The 22,214-nt window shown below is 40.4% G+C and overlaps 2 protein-coding genes across 3 annotated transcripts; both read left to right on the plus strand.

Annotated features, from left to right (window-relative positions):
• The first annotated feature begins 240 nt into the window (after positions 1–240).
• smc1b (structural maintenance of chromosomes 1B) lies at positions 241–15,437 on the plus strand. Of its 2 annotated transcripts, XM_020078493.2 has the most exons (25): positions 243–432; positions 836–1,024; positions 1,762–1,874; positions 3,157–3,360; positions 3,867–4,105; positions 4,402–4,660; positions 4,767–4,907; positions 5,055–5,137; positions 5,339–5,546; positions 5,874–6,059; positions 6,776–6,967; positions 7,067–7,213; positions 7,466–7,603; positions 8,224–8,340; positions 8,533–8,639; positions 9,547–9,688; positions 9,924–10,069; positions 10,796–10,949; positions 11,102–11,200; positions 11,322–11,478; positions 11,697–11,851; positions 12,970–13,121; positions 13,879–13,948; positions 14,535–14,645; positions 14,732–15,437. In XM_020078493.2, exons 1-25 carry the CDS (start codon positions 324–326, stop codon positions 14,870–14,872), a joined length of 3,759 nt encoding a protein of 1,252 aa, XP_019934052.2. In that variant the 5' UTR covers positions 243–323; the 3' UTR covers positions 14,873–15,437. The 2 variants fall into 2 exon arrangements, with proteins under 2 accessions (XP_019934053.2, XP_019934052.2); XM_020078494.2 differs by lacking the exons at positions 11,322–11,478; positions 11,697–11,851 and having other exon boundaries at positions 241–432.
• Positions 15,438–16,558: 1,121 nt separating this feature from the next.
• On the plus strand, positions 16,559–21,829 carry borcs5 (BLOC-1 related complex subunit 5). Its single transcript, XM_020078354.2, has 4 exons — positions 16,559–17,070; positions 18,248–18,391; positions 19,739–19,896; positions 20,184–21,829. The coding sequence occupies exons 1-4, from the start codon at positions 17,013–17,015 to the stop codon at positions 20,415–20,417; spliced, it is 594 nt and encodes a 197-aa protein (XP_019933913.1). The 5' UTR covers positions 16,559–17,012; the 3' UTR covers positions 20,418–21,829.
• The last annotated feature ends 385 nt before the right edge of the window (positions 21,830–22,214 follow it).

The raw sequence follows: 22,214 nt of genomic DNA on the forward strand, positions 1-22,214 counted from the left end.
TCAAAAGTACATGATTATTTTTTATATTATTACTATTCATCATATATGATATATGTATGCACTCTAAATATACAGTATATATACAGTATATATATATAGACTGCTTTTCTATCATTTTATTCTGTATATATATATATGTATGTATGTGTGTATGTATGTATACATGCATATATATATATATATATATATATATATTATATATCCTGTGTATGAAGAGCAGTTTCCCGCTTGTTCTGGATCTGGACCCGGGCCCTTCACCCTCCTTCACTCGGTCTCTGGTGCAGATGCGGTGTTCTGACTCAGTTTGGTGAAGAAGTATTAAAATGGGTTATCTGAAAGAAATTGACGTTGAAAACTTCAAGTCATGGCGAGGGAAGCAGGTCATCGGCCCGTTTATGCGATTTAACTGTATAATTGGCACAAACGGTTCCGGTAAGTGACTTATAAACTAGCTCTGCTGCTCCTGCGCTAGCTAACACTAGCTGCTAATGCTAGCAGACGATGCTAGCAGGCGGTGTCCCTCATGGTGTTCCAGCTAGCCTGAACTTTTTGTGAAGTTAATCATTTGTAATTCATGATGTTTGCAACAAACAACATTGTCTGGATTCAAACCAGAATGTTAGACCAGCATCATTTTACATGTACAGTTAGCTTATATGTTTTAATAACCTCCATGCTCTACATGGAGAATGTTTTCTGAATATGTCCAGGAGAAGCTCCTCATTGTCATTAAAGAGCTACAAGTAAACTCCACTGTGCAGAACTTTATCCATTTGATTTATTATTCGCTGACACCAGTGAAGCAGGAGATATGAAACACGTCACTTCAAACTAGGTAAATCCAACGTGATGGACGCCCTGAGCTTCGCCATGGGGGAGCGGGCTGCCTTCCTCCGGGTGAAGCACCTTGGAGACCTGGTTCACGGAGCCCACATCGGCCAGCCTGTGTCCGACACGGCCCGGGTCTCCATACGGTACCGCGACGATGAGGAGCAGGAGACCGTCTTCTGTCGGAGCATCACCGGTGGGTTCACATCAGTTTGTACCGCAGCAGATTGTAGTGAAGAGACATGTCAGGCTGTCATCATGCAGCTCCCATCGGTGAATTATATTTATATCATATTATTATTCACACAGTAATATTTGTATGTTGATGGTTCAAGAGCTCATTTCAAGGAGTTTGCAATGTGTGAGTCTGTTCATCCAGATTCACCTCCACATGCATTTTAACCAAGTTGTTGCAATCCTGACCTTTTTAGAGTAGAAGGATAACATGCTCAGAGTTTTCACCGTAAAGTAAGTAAGCAAGTAAACAGATTTAGTCTTAGTAAATACTTAATACAAGTACTTAAAATGTATGGATACATGTACGTAGTTACTTTATAACACTGAATTTCATTTAAGTTAAACAATCAATCTTTTGACATAGCACATATTTACAGCTGAATAGTTTCTGCCTTGCAACTTAAATTACATTTAAACTCATATTTCAGAATGAAGGTTGTCATATTTCCCTTTTTTCCCTTTTTAAGGATAACTTTGCTCATATGTTCCCTTCAGGTTTGTTTCTCATTGGTTGGTATTGGTAATAATAGTAATATCATTATTTTGATAGGTCTTTTCAAAACAGCCATCCTAAAGTGCAAGTTTGGTAGTGCTGAAAAATAAAAATAAAAATTACTGAAAACTCCACATTAACATCTTCAGAGGGTTTGAGAGTTTATGTTTACAGTCAGTCCTGTTTTTCGTTGTACTTTTCAGGAAACACCTCTGAGTATCGTGTCAACGGCTCTCAAGTTAGTCTAGCCAAATACTTGGTAGAGCTTGAGAAGATTGGTGTCGTGACCAAAGCCCGAAACTGTCTGGTGTCTCAGGTAAAATCCCAAGAGACGTAACAGTGTGTAATGTGTAACAGTGTTGTTATACTCACAGTTTATTGTATAAATGGGTGTTGTTTTGAAATTAAATGTAGTAACATGAAATTATGCTGCAGTACATCTAAAAGTAAGTCCAGCTCTAACAATTATCACTCTAAATCCTCCTATTTAGCAAGCAGTGTATTCAATTTTAACTAGCAATTTTTAATTTAAATTTTTTGCTGTGGGCACCTGTGCTGTATGAACAGGTGATGATGAAACACACAACACAACACAGTTGTAATGATCTAAAATATGTCTTAATATTATAAGCTATAATTGTTGATACATACTGTGCATTAAGAACCAAGTGGTAAACTTGTTTATAACTGCTTACAAATGCAGGGGACTGAAATTCAAGTATTTTTTCATCAGACAGTATTTCATGCTGTGGATGCTGGTATAAGTGAATATATGTTTAAAAAAAACCTCACTGTGACACAATATATTCTCCAAAAAGTAAACCATAACTCTATAATGCTTTATTTTTAATAAAAAAAAGTTGATAAAGGGGAAAACATGTTCTTTATTATTATTCCAATAACGGAAATAAGCTGATTAAAAGAGCAGATAATTGCAATGATGTTTTTACATCAGTAGGTGGCAGCTATGCACAGCACTTGCCTGAATTCAAGGGAAGGGACTGGTGTTTTAACACAACAAATCTTTTAAGTGACCCAAAAGTTCTGTACCGTACCAACGCAAGTTTTCCAATGCACATATGGACCTCTGACATTAGTCCAATTAGTTTGGCTCAGGCACAGTAGCTGAATGACAGACTTTTAACATGAGAAAGGCATCACTGCAAGTACAGGGGTGCTCTGGTTCACACTCAGCGACAGTAATCAGCTTATATTAAAAAATGTTTTTATTATATTATTGGTTAATCATTATCTTCATTGGCGATGAGAAGCTGGCAATTATCTGTTATCTGTATTTAATAAACGATTATATTTCCTGCATCCCTAATGATTTCTATTCCGAAAATAATGGAATATGTTATTTTCAGTGTTTTACAAAAAAGATAAATTAATTAAAACGGTTGAAAAGATAATGGAAATATTGTCATAGGAAACAGAGAAATGCAAGGAACAACAGTTGAACATCACTACATAAAGAAATAGACACATTAAGACATAAAACATAGGGGGTATTTTAGACACAGGCGCAACTGGTAATGGCTTGCAATACAATAAAAGCCATGCTTAACAAGTCTGTTAATCATCATGCTTCTCACCAGGGGGCAGTGGAGTCCATTGCTTTGAAGGACCCGAAGGAGAGGACAAAAATGTTCGAGTTAATCAGTCAGTCGAGAGAGTTTGCTGCAGAGTACGATAAGAAGAAAGAGGCCCTGCTGAAGGCCAGAGAGAATACACAGTTTACCTTTAACATGAAGAAGTCTGCCGCTGTGGAGAGGAGGCAGGTTTTCCAGGACAAAATTGAGGTAAAAGCATTAGAAGTAAATATACAGTATACATCCTGTGCCCAACAACAGCATAGGAGAAACATTGATTTTAAATGTGAGTGATTTTTCCAGATTTCATTTCTGGGTATGTTTGTTTTGGCGAGGAGGAGACCTGTTAAAAACCTCCTCCTGAATGTTCTAGCAGCCACCACCTTAGGCAAAAGATTATCAAACTGGAAGGTAGAATATCAACCCTCCATCAAATCACAAATTGGCAGAGAGCTTTGAGAGTGCATACCTCCACCTAGGCTTATGCCCTATCTAGCACTGTTTCCCATTAATTATCTTGAATGTGGCAGCCCACCATATTCTCATTAGTCCTGCCTCAGTTTCATATTGAACCGAAAAAATGATACACTTCTCACTATAACATTAGAGATCTATAACTTAATTTCCGTGACATTAGTTTCTCTTGAGTTTGGACATCCGACAATAATCTTCCTCCCCACACATACTGTACACTAACATCTTTCTCTTTTCTCCAGGCCCAGAGGTACCAGGCACTTGTTGATGACCTTCACCAAAACCACCTGCAGCTGAGCCTAGCTGAGCTCTACTACAATGAGAGGGGTATCAACACTCTCAGTGACATCCAGAAGGAGAAACAGCAGGCTGCAGCTGCAAAGAAAGATGAAGTGATGAGCTTGGAGAACATGGTCAAAACTGGCAAAAAGGAACAGGGACGTCTTACTAGAGAGCAGCAGCACACTGAGAAGGAAATTCGGTGAGTTTGTGTGTGAGGGAGAGTTAACAGGTTAAGCATAATGGAGTTTTTCCTCTCCATAGTTGCCAAAGTGCTGCTCATTGTGGTAACTGTTGGGTTTCTCTATATTAATATGATTTTAAGGACTTGACCTTCTTTGTAAAGTGACTTGAGCTATCCAAATAAAATTGAATTGAATTGAACATTTTTTGAGTTTAATTTTGGGGGTCTCTCTTTGAATATTAATATATGGAGTGTCTGTGTCAGAAAGATTCCATTGACTAGAATTAACCAAAGCCTCTGTTGCTCTCACCCAGTGCCCATGAACATATCCTGTCTCAGGCTCGGTCTCAGTACATCAAAGCCAAGGTAAACGCTACCCATCACATGAAAAAGGCTGAGGAGGTCTGTCAAGCCCTGAAGAAGGGTCAGAGTCTGCTGGCCATCAAAAAGCAGGAGGTGGCAGAGGGTCGACAGGAGATCGTTGAACTGGACAAGACCTGGAAGAACTACGAGGAGCAGGCCAAGCAGCAAGGAGCTTCCCACAGGAGGGACATTGAGCTGGAAGAGGATCAGGTGAGCTTAGACCTGCAGCCAGCTGGAAAATACCAGGAAACAGTAAGCAAAAAATTGACATTGTCAGAGCATGCTTATCATGTTTGTGCATGCATATGTGCTTCAGTTAGAGCGATACAAGGACCTGAAGAAGCTTGCTCAAAAGCAGGCAGCTGTCCTCAGCCAGCAGGCAGAGAAACTGCACTGGGAAGTGAAAGCTGACCACGAAAAGTTGGCCTTTGACCAGTGCAGAAAGAAAGAAGTGGAGGTACTGTTGGAGACACATTCATCACACTCATCTTTATAAGTGTGTAAACACCGACTGAACAGCTGCTGAACAATACATGTATCACACTGTCTGTCACCACTGAATCTGTGATTAATAAATTATAATACTACAAATCACCTGCTGCAGGTTGGCATCAGGAACAACCACACTCAGCTGGCAGATTTGACACGTAGAACAGAGAAGTTGGAGGAGTACACCAAGACATGCGAGTATGTCATTAGTGTACCTCATCACCACATCTCCTGCACAATTTCATATCTGCTAGTAAAACACCTGTCAGACTCTCCCTGACTGTCAAGGAGATTTTACTCGATGGTTATTTGTCAGTAAAGAATTAAATACTTTGACGTAAAGATGTGGAATCTCAGAAGGAAACCAAGCATACGTTACAAAGGCACTGTATGTCGCAGGTCGTCCCTTGAGGAGTACCGTCAGCAGGAGGAGAGCATTAATGCAGAGCTACAGCGCGGCCGCCAGCGCAGCAAGGAGGTGAATCTGGAGCTGGACCAGGTTCTGGAGGAGCTGGGGAATGCCCGTCTGTACACACAGGAGAGCAGGCGCCAGCTGCAGCGCAAAGAGATGCGAGAGAAGCTCCGCAGACTTTACCCTGAATCTGTGGTAAGAGACAAACTAATATCACTACAATCATACTGTATCATTCACCTCATGCTAAATTTAGTTTTCAGAGAGCTGGCAGTGAATTCCCACAAATAAAATTTATGTTCTTCAACGATCCATATGATCAAAAATACTTAAGTACATGGTCATCAACTATTCAAAACATTTCCAATGATAAAACACTTTTGTCATCTTTACATAACTTGATGAGAACTTTTTAATTTTAAAGTCTGGTTGTATAATATGAGAGAAACGTCCTGTAATTATGAGGTTTATCCTTGTGAACCCACTGTGTCATTCATCTATTCCTTTATTTTCCTGTCTCAGTATGGTCAGCTCTTGGACTTGTGCAGTCCAATCCATAAGAAGTACCAGCTGGCTGTCACCAAGGTGTTTGGCCGTTACATGAATGCTATTGTGGTGACCACGGAGAAGGTGGCCCGTGACTGCATCTCTTTTATTAAGGAGGAGCATTATGAACCTGTAACCTTTCTGCCCATTGACTACTTGGAAGTAAGTCAAAACCATTTTTAAAACAAGTCCTGACTATTTCAGGTGGTTTAAAGGGGAAAACTAGGGCTGCGGGATATAAGGAAAACATGTGATATCATTGTTAAATATCACGATGACGATATGTCTTACGATGAATTAACAAATGTTTAACCATACATTGTCCAGTTTGCCCCATACAGTAAGTGGTCTATTAAAACACAATGAAAAGCATTATTTCTATGTGGTCTTCCAAATTCAATCCCAGTCTTCCCATCTTCATGCCGAAGCGTCTTTGGGCAAGATGCTGAACCCCGAATGGCCCATCATAGAAAAAAGTACTGCCCATAGATGCACTGTGTGAATGTGTGCGTGAATGGCAAACTGTAGAGTACAGTACTGTAAAGCACGTTGAGTGGTCATCAAGACTAGAAAAGCTATATAAATACAGACCATTTACCATTTCAACAACATGGTTTTATTAAAAGAAGTCCACCTGGCTACGGATGCACAGACCTGCCACAGCACCACCAAGTCCAGTGCAGACAGCCAGGGAGCCATCACAGCTCCACTAAGTGGACAGTGATCATTTGGGGTTTTTTCATAAATGTTTGGACCATTGGTCCTTCAGGTTCTGTGACTAGCATAAATACGCTATGCAATTCTTTTATATAATCAACCCCTCATAGTGATAGATTTGACCTGGGATAAAATTGATCACCATCATACTGTGTGCCCAGGTGAGTCCTCTGAATGAGCGACTGAGGGAGGTGCCTGGTGCCAAGATGCTGATGGATGTTGTCCAGGTAAACGCTGCTGCAGGCGCCGCCCAGCTGAGAAAAGTAGTGCAGTTTGTCTGTGGCAATACCTTGGTGTGTGAGACGATCAAAGAAGCTCGGAGCGTGGCTTTTGACAGACGGGAGCGGAATAAGGTAAGCTTGACTGTCAGTCATGGTTGTTTGAGTCGGAATGTGTCAGGGTGGACATGTTTGCCTTTTCTGGCAGCAGATGTTTTATTCAGTTTTCTTCAGACCGTAGCGTTGGACGGGACACTGTTTGCAAAGTCAGGCGTGATCTCTGGAGGCTCCAGTGATCTGCGGAGCAAAGCTCGCTGCTGGGACGAGAAGGACATGACACAGCTGAGGGAACGTAAAGAGCAGCTTACAGCTGAGCTACGCGTGAGTTATCATGCAACCTCACCAGCAGTAACCAAAATCTTTGATCATTTTTGTTTATTATCTGTTCAGCTACAGAAACGTTCCTTTATTATTTTAACAAACACAGGTTCTGTCAATAATACTGTGTACATATGGTTGAATTTCAAAATAACTCATAATGTAACATAATGAGCAAGACAGTGTGAACTTGAGCTAAGATCTTTCTTTGGGTTTGCTGATAAACAGTCCTGCTGTGTTTTTTGTTTATGACAGACTCTGATGAGGCTGAAGAGGAAGGAGTCAGACCTGAACCAGATAATTGCTCAGGCTCAGGGTGCTCAGACCCGCCTCAAATACTCCAAAAAAGAGCTGGAAAACCTTCGCAAAAGAAACATCCTTCACTGCCAAGCGGTATGATGAGAGTAACATACCAATTAGCTTGCTAAATTTAAACTGATCTACATTGTGTATCTATCAGCTATGACTCTTGTAGCAGCTCACACATTTTCATAAAAATGTCATATAAAGCAGAGGCTTATTTCCTCGTGAGTTTCCAAACAGCCAAGAACAGTCGTACAGTCAAATCAGTTCAGACGTTGTATTTGTGAGAGAGACAGACAGCTAAGAGGCAGGATAGGATGGGGGACGTCTCTAAATAGTAGATGTTATGTAGGGAAGTTTAGCTTCAGCATGGAATTGAAAATGAGTGCAGTTTTCTAGACCCCAACTCAAGTGCAGTTGTACAGTCAATCAAATCAAATGTATTTATATAGCATGGTATCACAACAAACAGTTGTCTCAGGGTGGTGCACAAAAGTCTAAGATCTTAAGAAACACAAAATCCAACTTGTTCCACACCGAGCAAGCATGAGCCAGAGCAGAATAGGGCTCGGTGTGGATGGCCTCTGCCAGGACCTGTTGGGGTGATGGAGAGAGAACAAATAATATAGGGGAACAAAAGGAAATAAAGGGGGGACTTGAGTCACAGTATCTCTTTTAATTGTCTTTTCCTGTCTACCTGACGTTTTCAGGAGATTTCTCGTATGGAGAGTGAATTAGTGAATCTGGACTCTCAGATCCAGATGCAGCAGGAAAGTGTGAAGGCAAAGGATGCAGCGATGACAAGGATCAGAAACCAGATCAATCAGGTTCCTTTGTTTGCAGGACTTTCACAAACCGTTGCCACATGCTGACTTGGACTAAAAAAGATCTTTCAAACCACTACTACACTTTCTACATTTCCCATATAACTGTTAAGATGAAAAAAACTGTAAAAGTTAAAATGACAAAATTGTACTCAACACCTCATCACATTTTAATGAGATGATATTTGTATTCAGATCGATGACGTGGTGTTCGCTGACTTCTGTGCTGAGATCGGTGTGGACAGCATCCGAGAGTATGAGCAGGAATACCTGAAACAGCAGGAAGAGCTTGACAAGAAAAGGTACTTGTCGCACCACCCACCATTTTTCTTCTGTGTGATGTATGCTAAATTTAACCAGCCAGGTCTGTGATAAATGATTTATGATAAACACCGGTGATAAAGATTTCATTTGTGATTTTGAGTGAGGAATTGTGTATGTCTTTACAGTTTCATAGATGTTTTAAGTGGGCGTTTTAATGCAATCACATTAGGACTTTTGTTCATATTATTAGTATGAAATAAAATAAGCTTCTGTGTCAGATTTCTTTATTAATTGTCACTCAGAGTTAAGTTTGACAAAACTCCAATCCAGTTCTCAAACCCCCCCAAAAATATAAATCACAGAAAGCTGCGTCTGTCATCGCAGTTTTACAAATTATATACTGTTATCAGGTGGGTCTACGTATGATACCATCAATTAGTCAGTCAGTTGATCAGTAGTTCAGTTAGGGAGCGTTGGCCTTCTCTCCATCGAGACCAGCAACCCCATCAGTAACTTAGCCAGGGATATAAATAAATCCAGCATAAGGATCCTCCGGCCAAGACAGTTGTCTTACCTTTAACTTACTTTAACGAATAACAACAATGCACTGCGCGTGGTCTGATGCTGAGATTAAGTCTGTATTTCTGGACACTCTTGACACACAAGTGTAACTTTTCCTGAAGGTTGGCACAGCGGGAATTGCTTGAAGGAGATGAGATTTTATTCATGGACAATTGGGGGTGTGAACTGTGACAGCCGTGAATGAACTCTTAAACACGTTCTAATGGAAACTTCATTTTATCATGTTTTTAATGTAATTTCCTATAAATACAGATTCAGTTATGTACATGTTTTACAGTTCATAAAGTTACAGTATTTGCACGGTACGTCTGCAAGACTCCATGTCAACATAAACACCTTGATGCATCATTCCTCTCCCCTAAGGCTGGAGTTTGAGACTCAGCGTGCTCGTCTGAATGCACAGCTGGAGTACGAACAAGACCAACAGAAGCAGCAGATGGAGAAGCTTCGCAAAATGGAGGCAACTATCAACAAGGAGAAGAGAGCAGAGGCAGAGCAGAGGAAGGTAATCATCTCAGTGTTGGACTACCTCTTGTTATTTGCCAAAGGGTAAAATACAATATATATATATATATATATTATGCAGAGTGACAATTTTAGTTTCCAATGAGCATGGCCAAAAATAACGGCCCCATTAACTAAAAGTTTAATCAAGCATTTAGTAGATTCTTGGACTGGTGCTGGACATACTCTGGCCGAGATCCAACTTTTGGGCCATTGCATGTTTCATTCCCCTGCAGGATGAGGAGCAGCTGCTGCTGGTTGTGGAGGAAGCTCAGAACAAATTGCTGGAGGTGAACAATGGGCTGCTATCTACGAAGAACCAAGTGGCTGCTGCCAAAGCTGAGCTGGACCAGAAAATCCAGAGCCTTCTAGAGATCAACAGGTAAAAACTACAATAATATTACTTGTGCAACAGCTGCTTATACGAAGGTTCCTCCTCCTGCGAGGTAGTAGAAAATAAAAAAGTCTAGTCCATTGTGGTAGCTCATACACTTTTTTTCACATGAATGTAACTGAATTTATTGAAGGTTGGGATTCTTTCATTAAAATGTTTAATGTAACATATGATGTTTATTAGTGCAAACCATTGAGAAGCAGGGACTACCCACTTTTATACTATACTGGTTCTGGATGTAAATTTTCCATTATTTTCTCCATTGATGTTTCAGAAAATCCTAAATAAGGTAAAAGTGTGGAACCATTTCCCTGGTAACACTTGAGGATTGTGGGTAGTGGAGTATTTCTTCTTGAAATTGTGAAGACAACATGTATACAGTAGATATTTAGACTTCAGTAGCTTCTACAGGAGCATATAACACAGTTTCACAGTCTCGTATTTTGACATTTTGAGATCAACTTGCAATTTTATAAAAATTGTGCTTCTACCATGTGTTTGTCGTGACAAACGGCACTAATGTGAAGCATAACACAGGCTGGTACATGTAAAAACTTTTTTTTTTTTTAAAGAATATGAATGACTCTTATTCTTAAGTATCGCCTTATCTTCAACTTTTTGAGATTATGAAAAATAAAATCCAGTTACAAACAAAACCATAAGAAATAGCAGTGTTTTGAAAAGGGCACTTTTCTCTGTTTCTCTGTCTGTCAGAGAGTTGGTGAAGCTTCAGCGGGAGGTGATGTCTGCAGAGTCAGCTTTAGAGCAGAAACGCTTGGCCAGGCACAACCTACTGCTGGCCTGCAAGATCCAGAGTCTGCCCATCACTCTGCTGTCAGGGAGCCTGGATGAAATCAGTAGGGTGCAGGTAGGACACAGAGAGACACAGGAGGTGTCCGTTTTGAAGTCTGCAGAGGTCACTCGAACCAAAGTGATATGCATAAAAATAAAATTTACTGTAAAACTTAAGCGTTGTTTGAAAACAACTTAAGGTGTGACTGATCTGTGTTTGTTGTGCAGCTGGACACAGAATCTGAAAGCACTTCAGCCACCATGGACATCTATGAGAGAGAGTCACAGCTCGTCATCGATTACTCTGAACTGGAGGCTAAGCTCAGGGTGAGACTTGAAGCTTCATCATCACCCTGATTACACCCGGAGTTCTGTTTAGTCATGTGACTAGCATGTACCACAATATATTTGTACAGGATATACATGTGTTGAACATATGTTCATACAGAATCTGCAGGGAGAGAAGGAGGTAAAGGCTTCATTAGAGAAGCTGAAGGAATCAGTGTCCTCCATAGAGTTAGCACTGCATCGCACCACTGCCCCCAACCTTAAAGCTCTGGAAAAGATGAGGGAGGTGAAGGACAAGTTTCAGGGAGTGATGGAAGGTATTTCTTCATTCAGGCTTTTCATTAAAAAATGAAACCTTTGACAGGTGGAGAATTGTAATCTCTGCAAAAAATTGTTTGCTATTGAATTTAAAAAAAAAAACATTTAAGTTAATTTTGGATTTCTACCTGTTGCTTAATGTTGTAATAATACTGAGTTGTCATGTGATAACTGAAGTACCTGGAATGGTTATTAAGCCTTGCCCCCCTTCATTCAGCCTTTGACGCCAGCACCAAAGTAACCAAAAAGTGCAACCAGGAGTTCGAGCAAGTCAAAACCCAGCGCCTCCACCTCTTCAGCCAGTGCTTCGAGCATGTGTCTGTCGTAATTGATCAGATCTATAAAAGAATTTGCAGGAACAGCAGTGCTCAGGTGAAGCAACACATGCACAAGTTCCTCTGTTTTCCTCTGGTCTCCTTTGTCTGTATTATTCTATATGCCCTCCTCTACTGTGTACTGTTCACATAAGATTAATTTATGTACGGCTGATTAACACCCAGGCCACACTGGATGTGTGAACGGCATGTGTGAGTCGAGGAACGTCTTGCCTTTCATTTTGGCACCCATGTTATCAGGTTAGAGCTGCTAAACTGCCTTCATGTGTCGGAGTCAGTGAACTGATCTTACTACAGTTTAGCATTTCTGTTGACTGAATACATTCATTTATTTCAACAAGCATTGGATTTGTCATTGCAGTAGTGTTCTGGCTTTCAGTTGAGCACATAGACCTACTTCTATTCTAGTTAATATAGTAGTCATATCAGAAACATCAGGTAGAAACACTCCATGTGTGAACAACAGATGCAGACGCAGCAGATCAGACCGTCACATGCTGCACACACCCAGTGTGGCCCAGGTGTTTTACCTTTTTAGCCCCATAAGTAGATTTTTTTAACATTTGATACTTAAAATTGAAGAGTATCTTCATACACACTGTGAGTCCATAATGAAGTTCAGCTAAACATAAACAAAAGCTTGATGAAGGTAGGAAGGTTAAAGATAGGATTGATACGTTTCTGAAGCACGTCCCAGTTGCCATCAATAAATAACATTGTATGAAAAAAAGAAAGAAAAGAAGTCTGTGGCCCTCGGAGGACTGTAATAAACATGACGTACCTGTCTATCATTAAATGATCTGGATAGCTGCGCGCACCCTGCTCTGCTGTCTCTTTGTGCATGACTGGATACTTAAGAAAGAGTCTTACCCTGCTGAAGCACAGACGATAGAACAATAATAGAAGTTGGCAAGCAAGTCAAGGAAAAGTTGGCTTCTAGCAGTATCAGTGCATGTTCATGTGGTTTAGGGGCGTAGCTCTGAAGAGAGCATTAAAGCAAAGTTTTTCTTTTTTCATACTTTGGCCATGAAATGGTATTAAAGGTAATTTTGTATGGTATCAACATTTTTGGTAACTGTTAGAAACAAGGACAAGGTGCCTGAAAGGACAAGTTCCATCAAAAGAAATTACAATGCAGTGCTGGATGTGTTCCAGGCCATTCTGACTCCAGACAATCCAGACGAACCGTACCTTGGCGGCATCAACTACAACTGTGTGGCACCCGGAAAATCCTTCATGTCCATGGACAATCTGTCTGGTGGAGAAAAGTCCATTGCTGCTCTGGCCCTGGTGTTCGCTATTCACAGGTAATCCTGGGAGTTCAATAAAACTACAAACCAGACGTTAGATCACATTTACAATATAGCAGATTGTCATGCTGCACAGTTTTTGAAGATAAAAATAAAACTTTGCATGGGGAACTTGGCGTCTAATGACCATGAATTTTTAAACTGGTGAAGTGAGTAACAAAATAAAGATATAATTTGAAGAGCTTTTTGATACTCTCCTCAGAGTCATCAACTTTTCTTTTGTACTGAAATGCTGTTCAGTCAGGAACACTCATGATTTACCCATTTGTTGCAAATGGGGATACAGTTATGATTGGCACTGAAGGCTCCATTCTTTGGATGTTCCCTGGATGAGCCAAGAGCATGCTAAGATAAAACAGGGAACATATGCAGAACCCCCTGGTGGGCGTAGCAGGCAAGGTATGTTTGTTTAAGATGAATATCGTTTACCACAACAGTGTTTGGACTCGGTGCTAAAAGGTGGAGGCTGGGGAGGTGGAGGCAAGTTGCTGGCAGCAGGCGTGGGTGGCAGTGTAGCTGAGCAGGGAACAGTGAGGATGAGGTCGTATTTAAAGGGATTGCTTTGCAGAGAGAATGGGCTGTGATTGGTGGGTGGCTGATGAGCACCTGACTCTGTGTCCTACATGAACTAACGCAATGCTTCATTTCTTAGGTCAATTTAATACGGAGCCCTCTTTTGACAGAACAGTCGACTCATGTCAGTGGTTTGTGCAGCTGTGCTGTTTGACACTGGTGCTTGTGTCTTTTCTCTCAGCTTCCGCCCTGCTCCTTTCCTTGTTTTGGATGAAGTGGACGCAGCCTTGGACAACACTAACATCAACAAGGTATGTTTCCAGTTTCACCCAGAGTTGACCTAGTTTACTGCCCACTCAACACCAAATGTTCACAAAGTTTCTTTTCATTTACTTCTATTTCTGCAGGAAAGAAAGTAAAACTGACTTTTTTATATTTCTATGAAATGTACATGATTTTTTGTTGGCAATAATACTTTGTACTGTGTATCAGGGGTGGGCGATATGACCTAAAATTAATATCACTGTATTTTTCAAGTTTTGGGAGGAGAAGCCTATTCTGTCAAGTGAGAGCTTTACTGTTATATTGGCTGCAGGATATAAGGAAAAGTATTCGGAACACAACTGATAATTTGAAGGAATAAATATGCTGTAATTTTTTATAATTAGGCTGTTTATTTATCACTGTGTTGAAGGCATTGTATAAACCATGTCATGGTGCACTATCACAACAGTGATGACTATGACACTTATGTACTGCCCACCCCCACTAGGTTATTTGCTTGACTTGAACTAATTAAATTTCAATAAACCAGGAAACCTGACTGGTAATTGTCAGGGTTGTATCAGGTTTTGTGTGCTCACCTGTGCACTATGTTGGTATTTTGTTCACATCCAGGTGACCAGTTTTATCAGGGAGGAGTCCAGAGAGAACATGCAGATCATTGTCATCTCCCTGAAGGAGGAGTTCTTCTCCAGGGCAGACGCTCTGCTGGGAGTCTACTCAGACGTAAGAAACATTTCTAACATGGTGGGACTTTCTTTATTGTTATTGTAAAATGCAGTCACTACATTGTTCGTCCCTTATTGGCACAGTTTGCTGAGTGCATGTTCAGCGGCATGCTGACCCTGAACTTGCAGCCGTACCCTCTGGTTGAAGAAAACAATGGACAACTGACCGACAAGGACAGAGTGGACCAAAGACAGGATTCCAGAGGCCTGGAGTCACTGGCCTAATGCCTTCATTTGTGTTTCTGCTGATATTTTAAGACATCAGCTCTCACTGTTTTCAAATGTTGACCTAATGTTAGGGCATATTAGTTCTCTTAAAACAAGTATTAAGACTTGTGTTCTATTTTACTGTTTTACTACATTTACTACATTGATTTTAGTAAGCCGTTCTTTGAAATTAATTGAAAAGGATTTTTTCCTTCCTGGGTAACAGTTTAAACCTCAAGGCATTTAGTTTTTTTGTTGTTGTTGGATTCTGAGCCTCTTATTTAGCAGATTGTGTAACAAGACTGAAACTTAACAGGGAGAATAAACCTGTCTGTTCGAGATTGTCTTGAATACAGAGGTGTTACTCTTACAAGTTATAGTATTCAAATGGTTACGTATCAAATGCATCAGCTTTAATTGTGACTTATAATGTTAATGGCTGTTCTTTACCCTACAGGATGTTCCATGTCATTCAAAGTTGACATAAAACACAAGATGTTTGTTTGTGACTTGAATTGTTTTGTATTGAAAGTTATGCATTTCAGTGTGATTTGTGTCTCGTTCATTAAATCTACAGAGTTAATGATGCTTTCTGTAGTTTTTTGATCTGTGCTATATTTTCTGGAGGTTTTAAGAAAATAACAATTCTCTCAGATGGTTTAGTCATTATTTTCCCTATTTTCTCTTGCCTGCCACAGATGGTAATGCTAATTATAGCTTTTGGGAGATGGGGATTATGAAGTTCACTGACTTGTAATGGTGTCCATTATGGAAGCTATTACTGTTTTTTAAATATTGTATCATCTATCCAACAGTTTCTTTCCTCTTATTTTGGTGCAGGGGTGGATGGATTATGAGATGATGGGCCTCTGGGCTTAAATGGGTAAAAGCCCACCCCACCCCTCCAATGTTGGGCCCCAAAATTAAAGAGACACTGCAGTGTTTGTCATTTTGTGTCCCTTTGTGGTCTGTAAGCTTCCCAATGTGGTCAGTCTGTCTCTGGTCACTTTATGTCTCTGGTCACTTTATGTCTCTGTGGATGTTATCTCTGCTAAAGAGGTTAATTACGAGCAGTAGGTTGAATGGTTTGTTTGTTTGTTTGTAAGAAAGACCATGCAAAAACTACTGGACAGATTACCATGACCCTTGGTGGAAGGATGTGGTATAGTTTAGGGAATAACCCTTTTTAATGGTGAAATGGACATTTTGATCTTTTTTTTACTTTAACATTATCAGAAGATGTTTTACTGTTTCACTGATGTCCCAGGTAATATGGATATTGATGAAAAAACGAGGCACGTCAAGGTAACTGTTATGTGTGTTGAATTTGGTGCATCTTGCATGATATTCTATGGTGCTGCTTGTGAACTCTTTGGGTCTTGTGGTAAGTTGATGTCTCTTTGTGGATGCTTTGTGTCTGGTCCTCATTATTGCATCTTTGGGATAGTCCTGCTGGTCTTAGTCCTTGCTGGAATATGAACAATTGCGTCATACAGAGGCTCTGGACCAGGGCCCCGTTTGTTAATCATATAAGACTTGGACTCATTGTTATAAGGAGTTGGGACTCACTGACAAAATGTGATCTGAACTTTGAGTTCATGTGAAGAAAAGAGTCATGAAAAACCTGAAGTGTCATTTTGGTGAGCTGTGACGTCACGAGCAGCAGGTGGCGGTGATGTTTTGGTATGGATACAAACACTGGGCAGACCACGTGATCAATGTTTACGGAAGTAAGCAGCTGTCAGCCGCCTAAGAATCGTGAACAGAAAGTCAGTCATGTCGGGTGTGTCATGTGACGTTAATGTCAAGATTATTTAATGTCCTAAACTACGTGTCTGTCGCTCATCGCCGGGTTTGCGGCTCATGTAGCTTTCTCTGTTAGCCTGTTAGCTAGTAAACTGTAGCATGAACGTTTGACACAGAGGCTAACCGTTAGCTGACATAGCTAACATTGCTCTCGCACCGTTGCCAACATCACCCCCGGCTCCCAGCTCCTCTCCTGCGGTCTGGGTGGCCTCACTGCCCCGGTGTGCGTGTGGAGGTCATGTGAAGTGTCCGTGGGACTTCCAGCATCAAACGCATTCGCGATTCATTCGCTGCAGTTTGTGGAAACGCTAGCGAAAGCTAACTGCTAGCTTGTTGGCCAGACGTTAGCATCATGGGAGCCGAGCAGAGCGGAGAAGCGGAGCACAAACACTCCGACTACAGCTCGTCAGGTAAATCTGCCCTCTGGTACATCTCACCGTGTATCTGTCCACTTCTGTCTGTCTCTGTACTAACCAACATGTGTTAGCTTGACAAAATAAAGTGATTGCATGGTCACTGGCACTGATAGAGAGTACAATCCTGCAGTACGTTCAGTATTTCTTTACCCCTCAAAGTTAAAGATGATATGTTTCACTCCATAACATTTACTTTGTAGATACAGATTCCAGATACTTTCTTCAGAATACAATTATTCTCATCTTACAACATATACATTCTCCAGTATAAGCAATGCTAAATCTAATATGGAAATTAAAGTAATTGCATACATTTATTCAGAAATGATTCGTTCTGCATAACACGTACTTGTTTACATTGTTTCTATGTGTGATGATATTACTAATGATTATTCAGTTTTAAATGTGTCTTTCTCTGAGTCCTTGCTGACCCTAAAGGTCAATACAGTTTTAGAAAGTTGTGAAAAGTGTCCATCTCAATCTTCCAAAGCCTAGCAAGGCCTTTTCACATGATGTCATGATTTGTGTAATAATCAAAACATCAGACAATATTTACATGTGAGAAGCTGAAATTAGAGAATTTGACATGTTTACTTATAGGGCTGGGCAATTCGGCAAAAATCATATCAAGATAAGAACTTTCATATCAGCCTATATCGATAATTGTCCTTATGAATGTCACATAATTATTTCTAAGTTTAAAGATTCATTTTTGCTCCTGAGTGACTTGATAAACAGCAAAACATTTTATAAATCTGAAGTAGATCAGTCTCACTGTCCTCACACGATGCATTTAAGCATTATATAGATACATATTTAAACTGTTATATTTCCTTTGATGAAAATTTGATTGCGATAATTAAAGAATATGTTTTATTGCCCGCCTTTATTTTCTTGAACTAAGTGTTACTTTTAGATAAATATCAAATTTTGGATCCAGTATTTTTGACATTGTGACATAACTTGCCTTTTTAAATAGAAGATGTGAGTTTGACTTACATCATTTCAAATGGATCGGTGTTATCCAAAGTACTCTTACATCTACATCTACACTGTCGTACATCTCAAAAACATTTAACACATTTTATCAGATTGGTGTTGACGTGATTTGATTGTGACATGGTGAAGGGATTTGTGCCTGTTAATATTAACAGTATTGTTGTTGTTGCAGTGGTGCCGTCTCCAGCAAAACAAAAGGCGAAGATGGATGATATTGTGGTAGTGGCCCAGGGGACCCAGTCAATGCGGAATATCCACAATGACCCAGACGTCATCAAGCTTCAAGAAATACCCACATTTCAGCCACTTTTGAAAGGTACCGTTCGAGTGCCCCAGCTGCTGACATGGATTTTCATCGTTCTGACCAAAAATAACACAATATAATACAAATTACAATACAATCATAATGCTTTGTGTTTTTTATGAACCGATTTTGAACACTCTCTGCTTGATGATCATTTTGTAGACTGTGGCTTTTTAACCAGCATGAGAGAAGGCTATATAGCATGAATATAACTAATAAACACATCAGTAAGCATACATTTTACAACCCTCTTCAGTCTCCAAGTGTTTACTCACAGCAGAAATCCCAATAAAGTAATACAGTACGCGCCAGATATTGTTTATAAGATATGTGTTAAAGGTAGGGTTGCATTGTTGTTACTGAATAACTTTCAGTCTATCCTTTTATCCTTTTTATTAAAATCCTCTTCACGTCCTGATAGCGATCAATAAACGAAGTTGTAAAGTATAGGATGTCTTTGGCCGTCGCACAACTGTGATAAACACATCATTTCATTTTATTCGGACCAAATGAATCGACTGAATTGCTGGCACACCTGTCTGTCTGTTCGCACCCTGCCCGTGCTCGTATTGTGCATTTATTGGAGTCTTATAAGCTGCAGAGACGTAAAGTCAGTATACATTCATTTGTTATGTAGCTTTGACAAGGGGGCCAGTGGGAGGTAGTGAGCCTGCTCTTGCTAGTTTTCTAGGATTACCAACCATATCTTTAGGTATGAAACCCTCATCACTGAATTAGATCAGATATCCATTCCTGGTGTAAGTGTAGCGTGCACATGCCTGAACACTTACACGTGCTAGATTCAAAAAACACTGTCAGACAAAAATAGCATAGTCTACACCCTTCCTCTCACCCACTGTCAGCTGGAATCGGCTCCAGCTCCCCAGCGTCTGTTAAAGGATAAGCAGTATAGATCATGAATGGATGGGTGGATGGATGGATGATATAGCAATGTTTTGGTCTTTCTGGTAAATCTTGATAATGTCTGACAAAGATTTTTTTTGTCAGATCAAAATCTTGCTCTGATAAATGAGGGTCTTAGGATACATTGTGCAGATCTTTTGTCTGGTCTCTACATGTTCAGTTTTCACAGGAAGATGGTGACAGTTTCATCACATCTTACACAAGTTCCCACTGGTCCAATTTCTAATTCTGTTCAGCAAAGATAATTGTCGCTGCAACTCATTAGCACTGTATGAGAACGTGGAAAATGAGCCGCGTTTCCTGTGTATCACACTTCTGAAATAGCAGGAAGGGTAGGTCTGTCAGATCCTGTGCATAGCTTATTAAAAATGAGAGTTAGGTTAGGTTTCTGTTCTCACATCTTCATGTAAGTCCCCTGCTCGTTTCTCTCTACAGGAGTGCTGAGCGGCCAGACGTCACCCAGCAGTGTGAGTTTGGAAAGGCTGGATGCTGCTCAGGTTCTGCAGCTCTGCATCCGTTACCAGGACCATCTACACCAGTGTGCAGAGGCCGTGGCCTTCGACCAGAATGCCCTGGTCAAGAGGATAAAAGAGGTAAAGCTGCATGGGACAGAATGGGACAGTTAGTGTCTTACCGGTCAGCCCCAAAACAACAGTATTAAAACTACATGTTTATTTGACATTTGGTATTGACAGGGTTTTTTAATATATTCAACTGGCAAACTTTACATTAGAAACATGATTAGTTGTGAACCAGAAGTTTTATAAGTCGTCTCAGATATTAAATAAAATGTTCTCTGCTTTGCTTTGAGATGATTAAGTGTCATTAAAAGTTAAAGACTATCTCTCTTGCTGTCTCTCCCTCGTCTCTTTTCTTCCAGATGGACTTGTCCGTGGAAACCTTGTTCAGCATAATGCAGGAGCGCCAGAAACGCTACGCCAAGTACGCTGAGCAGATCCAGAAGGTCAACGAGATGTCCATGATCCTGAGACGCATCCAGATGGGAATCGACCAGACGGTGCCTCTGATGGAGCGCCTAAACAACATGCTGCCTGAGAGCGAGCGCCTGGAGCCCTTCAGCATGAGGCCTGATGGGGACTCTGCCGCAAAGTAGCCTGAAGTGCAGGTCTGTCCATCTGCAGGGAGATGAAGTCTTTACACGAGTAGAAGGCTTGATGCATTAAAGTATTTTTATTTATTTTTTTCATAGTAGATGTGGAGCTCAGGTGTAAATGTGTTAGACTGCTCTCATCAGAGGTGTCATCATGCTCTGAAAAAGCAGCATCCAACTTACTAAACACGCATTCACTTTCTCATTCTGCCACTGGACCAGCTCTGTGCCCAGTCCATACAAGTCGAGGCTCTGGGGGATTGTTATTTATCCCTTCACTGCAAATTTCTTATCCAAGGCAAAGGAGGAACCAAATAATGATGACCGAAAGAACTCCTGCATAGGTTTTACAGACTCCAATGTGGATGTGAGCTACTTACAAACATCTCAAAATATTTTGGGCAGTTTTCAAAATGTACATACACCTCCGAAAACATCTGAACTTGCAGTGAATTGATTTTGGATCATGCACTTCACATTACGAATACTGGATATCCTGCTATTTTCACCCCCAGTCATTGTTATCCCTTCCAAGCACTGCTTGTATGCAGATTGACTGCATTTAATCTTCTGAACTGTATTTGTGTATCATGTTGGGACATTGAGATGAAAAGACTCAGGGAGAGAACGAATGAGGAAGGATTATCGTCTTTGGATTGCACAGAGGGCATGGATGTGCTGTACATTGGAAGAAAAGTGAGAAGCTCCTTCTGTTGAATTGATGAATTAGAATTTAAGTTATTTGGACTCTTTGGCTCAAGAAGTTCTCTAAAGCTTTTTTAAACATTTAAACCCAATAAAGTGTAGAAAAACAGACCCTTCAAATAGACTCACAGGTTTAATGTTTGGGACACACAACATAACCTTTTGTAGTGCTAACATGTCATGCTAACTGTCAATGCAATGCTAAAGAGAGGTACACAGGAAATAAAAAATCCAAATCAGATGAACATACAGCGGGTACACCAGCTGCCTCTGTCTCCTTTCACATTGTGTTTTTGTGGTTGATTGGCTGGTGCCTCTATTCCAGCATGGTTGTGTTGATGTTGCTTCTTCCGAACACGGTGCGATCAATGCCACACAGCGGAACAACAATGCAGTTCTGCAATGTATGATGTCCCCCCGTTCAAAGTGAATGAGCAGAGTTACGGTGGAAGCCTCCAACACATTTGAAAGAGTCCTGTGTAAATCTTCAGCTCGTCTCAGATCTCCATCCAAACCACGCTGTTCGGTCATCGTACCACATTTTAGAAGCAACTTTGTGTTTTAAGTGTCATCACTTCTCAAGTAAATCATCTCAAAAATGAAAAAAAGGCAGATATCAAAACCAAATAAATTAAACTGAGGCTAAATACACTTTTTTTATTATTACTGTAAACAAATTCTTAAAAAAATAAAAAGTTAATATGCCGTAATTATTTCATCTGTGTTTTTATTTGACTTGTACTTTCCACTTTGGTAGATTGCTATTATAATGTTGGAATTGCTACCTCTACAGAGGGAACAGATCTTGTTGTGTGAAAGTGAAAACACATGGACAGAAAATCTGTGTTTGCACGTGATGTGTACCCACCTAGGTGCGTTTTACTGTCTTGATTATAATACTTTAAGATAATGATGAAATACTGCACCACTGACTTAAGAGCTGATCCTTGTCAGTCAATTGACCACACATCATTTTAGGATAAATAACAAAGTGCTCTTGTTGTGTGGATAAAGCATCACTCCAGGTGTAAGTGAGGGCCTCATGGCTTCTTGACTAATTTTTTTTAGAACCAGAGAACAAAAGAATCAGAGCCG

Source organism: Paralichthys olivaceus, chromosome 7 (genome assembly GCF_024713975.1).
Source record: "Paralichthys olivaceus isolate ysfri-2021 chromosome 7, ASM2471397v2, whole genome shotgun sequence".
Lineage (NCBI taxonomy): Eukaryota > Metazoa > Chordata > Actinopteri > Pleuronectiformes > Paralichthyidae > Paralichthys > Paralichthys olivaceus.

What these genes read in the sequence shown, in the direction of transcription:
- smc1b (XM_020078493.2), top strand. Translation starts at nt 324, where the DNA reads ATGGGTTATCTGAAAGAAATTGACGTTGAAAACTTCAAGTCATGGCGA. An exon ending in ACAGACGGGAGCGGAATAAG is followed by an intron (nt 6,968 to 7,066) that starts GTAAGCTTGACT and finishes AGTTTTCTTCAG; the next exon opens with ACCGTAGCGTTGGACGGGAC. An exon ending in AGCTTACAGCTGAGCTACGC is followed by an intron (nt 7,214 to 7,465) that starts GTGAGTTATCAT and finishes TGTTTATGACAG; the next exon opens with ACTCTGATGAGGCTGAAGAG.
- borcs5 (XM_020078354.2), top strand. Translation starts at nt 17,013, where the DNA reads ATGGGAGCCGAGCAGAGCGGAGAAGCGGAGCACAAACACTCCGACTAC. An exon ending in CTCCGACTACAGCTCGTCAG is followed by an intron (nt 17,071 to 18,247) that starts GTAAATCTGCCC and finishes TTGTTGTTGCAG; the next exon opens with TGGTGCCGTCTCCAGCAAAA. An exon ending in TGGTCAAGAGGATAAAAGAG is followed by an intron (nt 19,897 to 20,183) that starts GTAAAGCTGCAT and finishes CTTTTCTTCCAG; the next exon opens with ATGGACTTGTCCGTGGAAAC.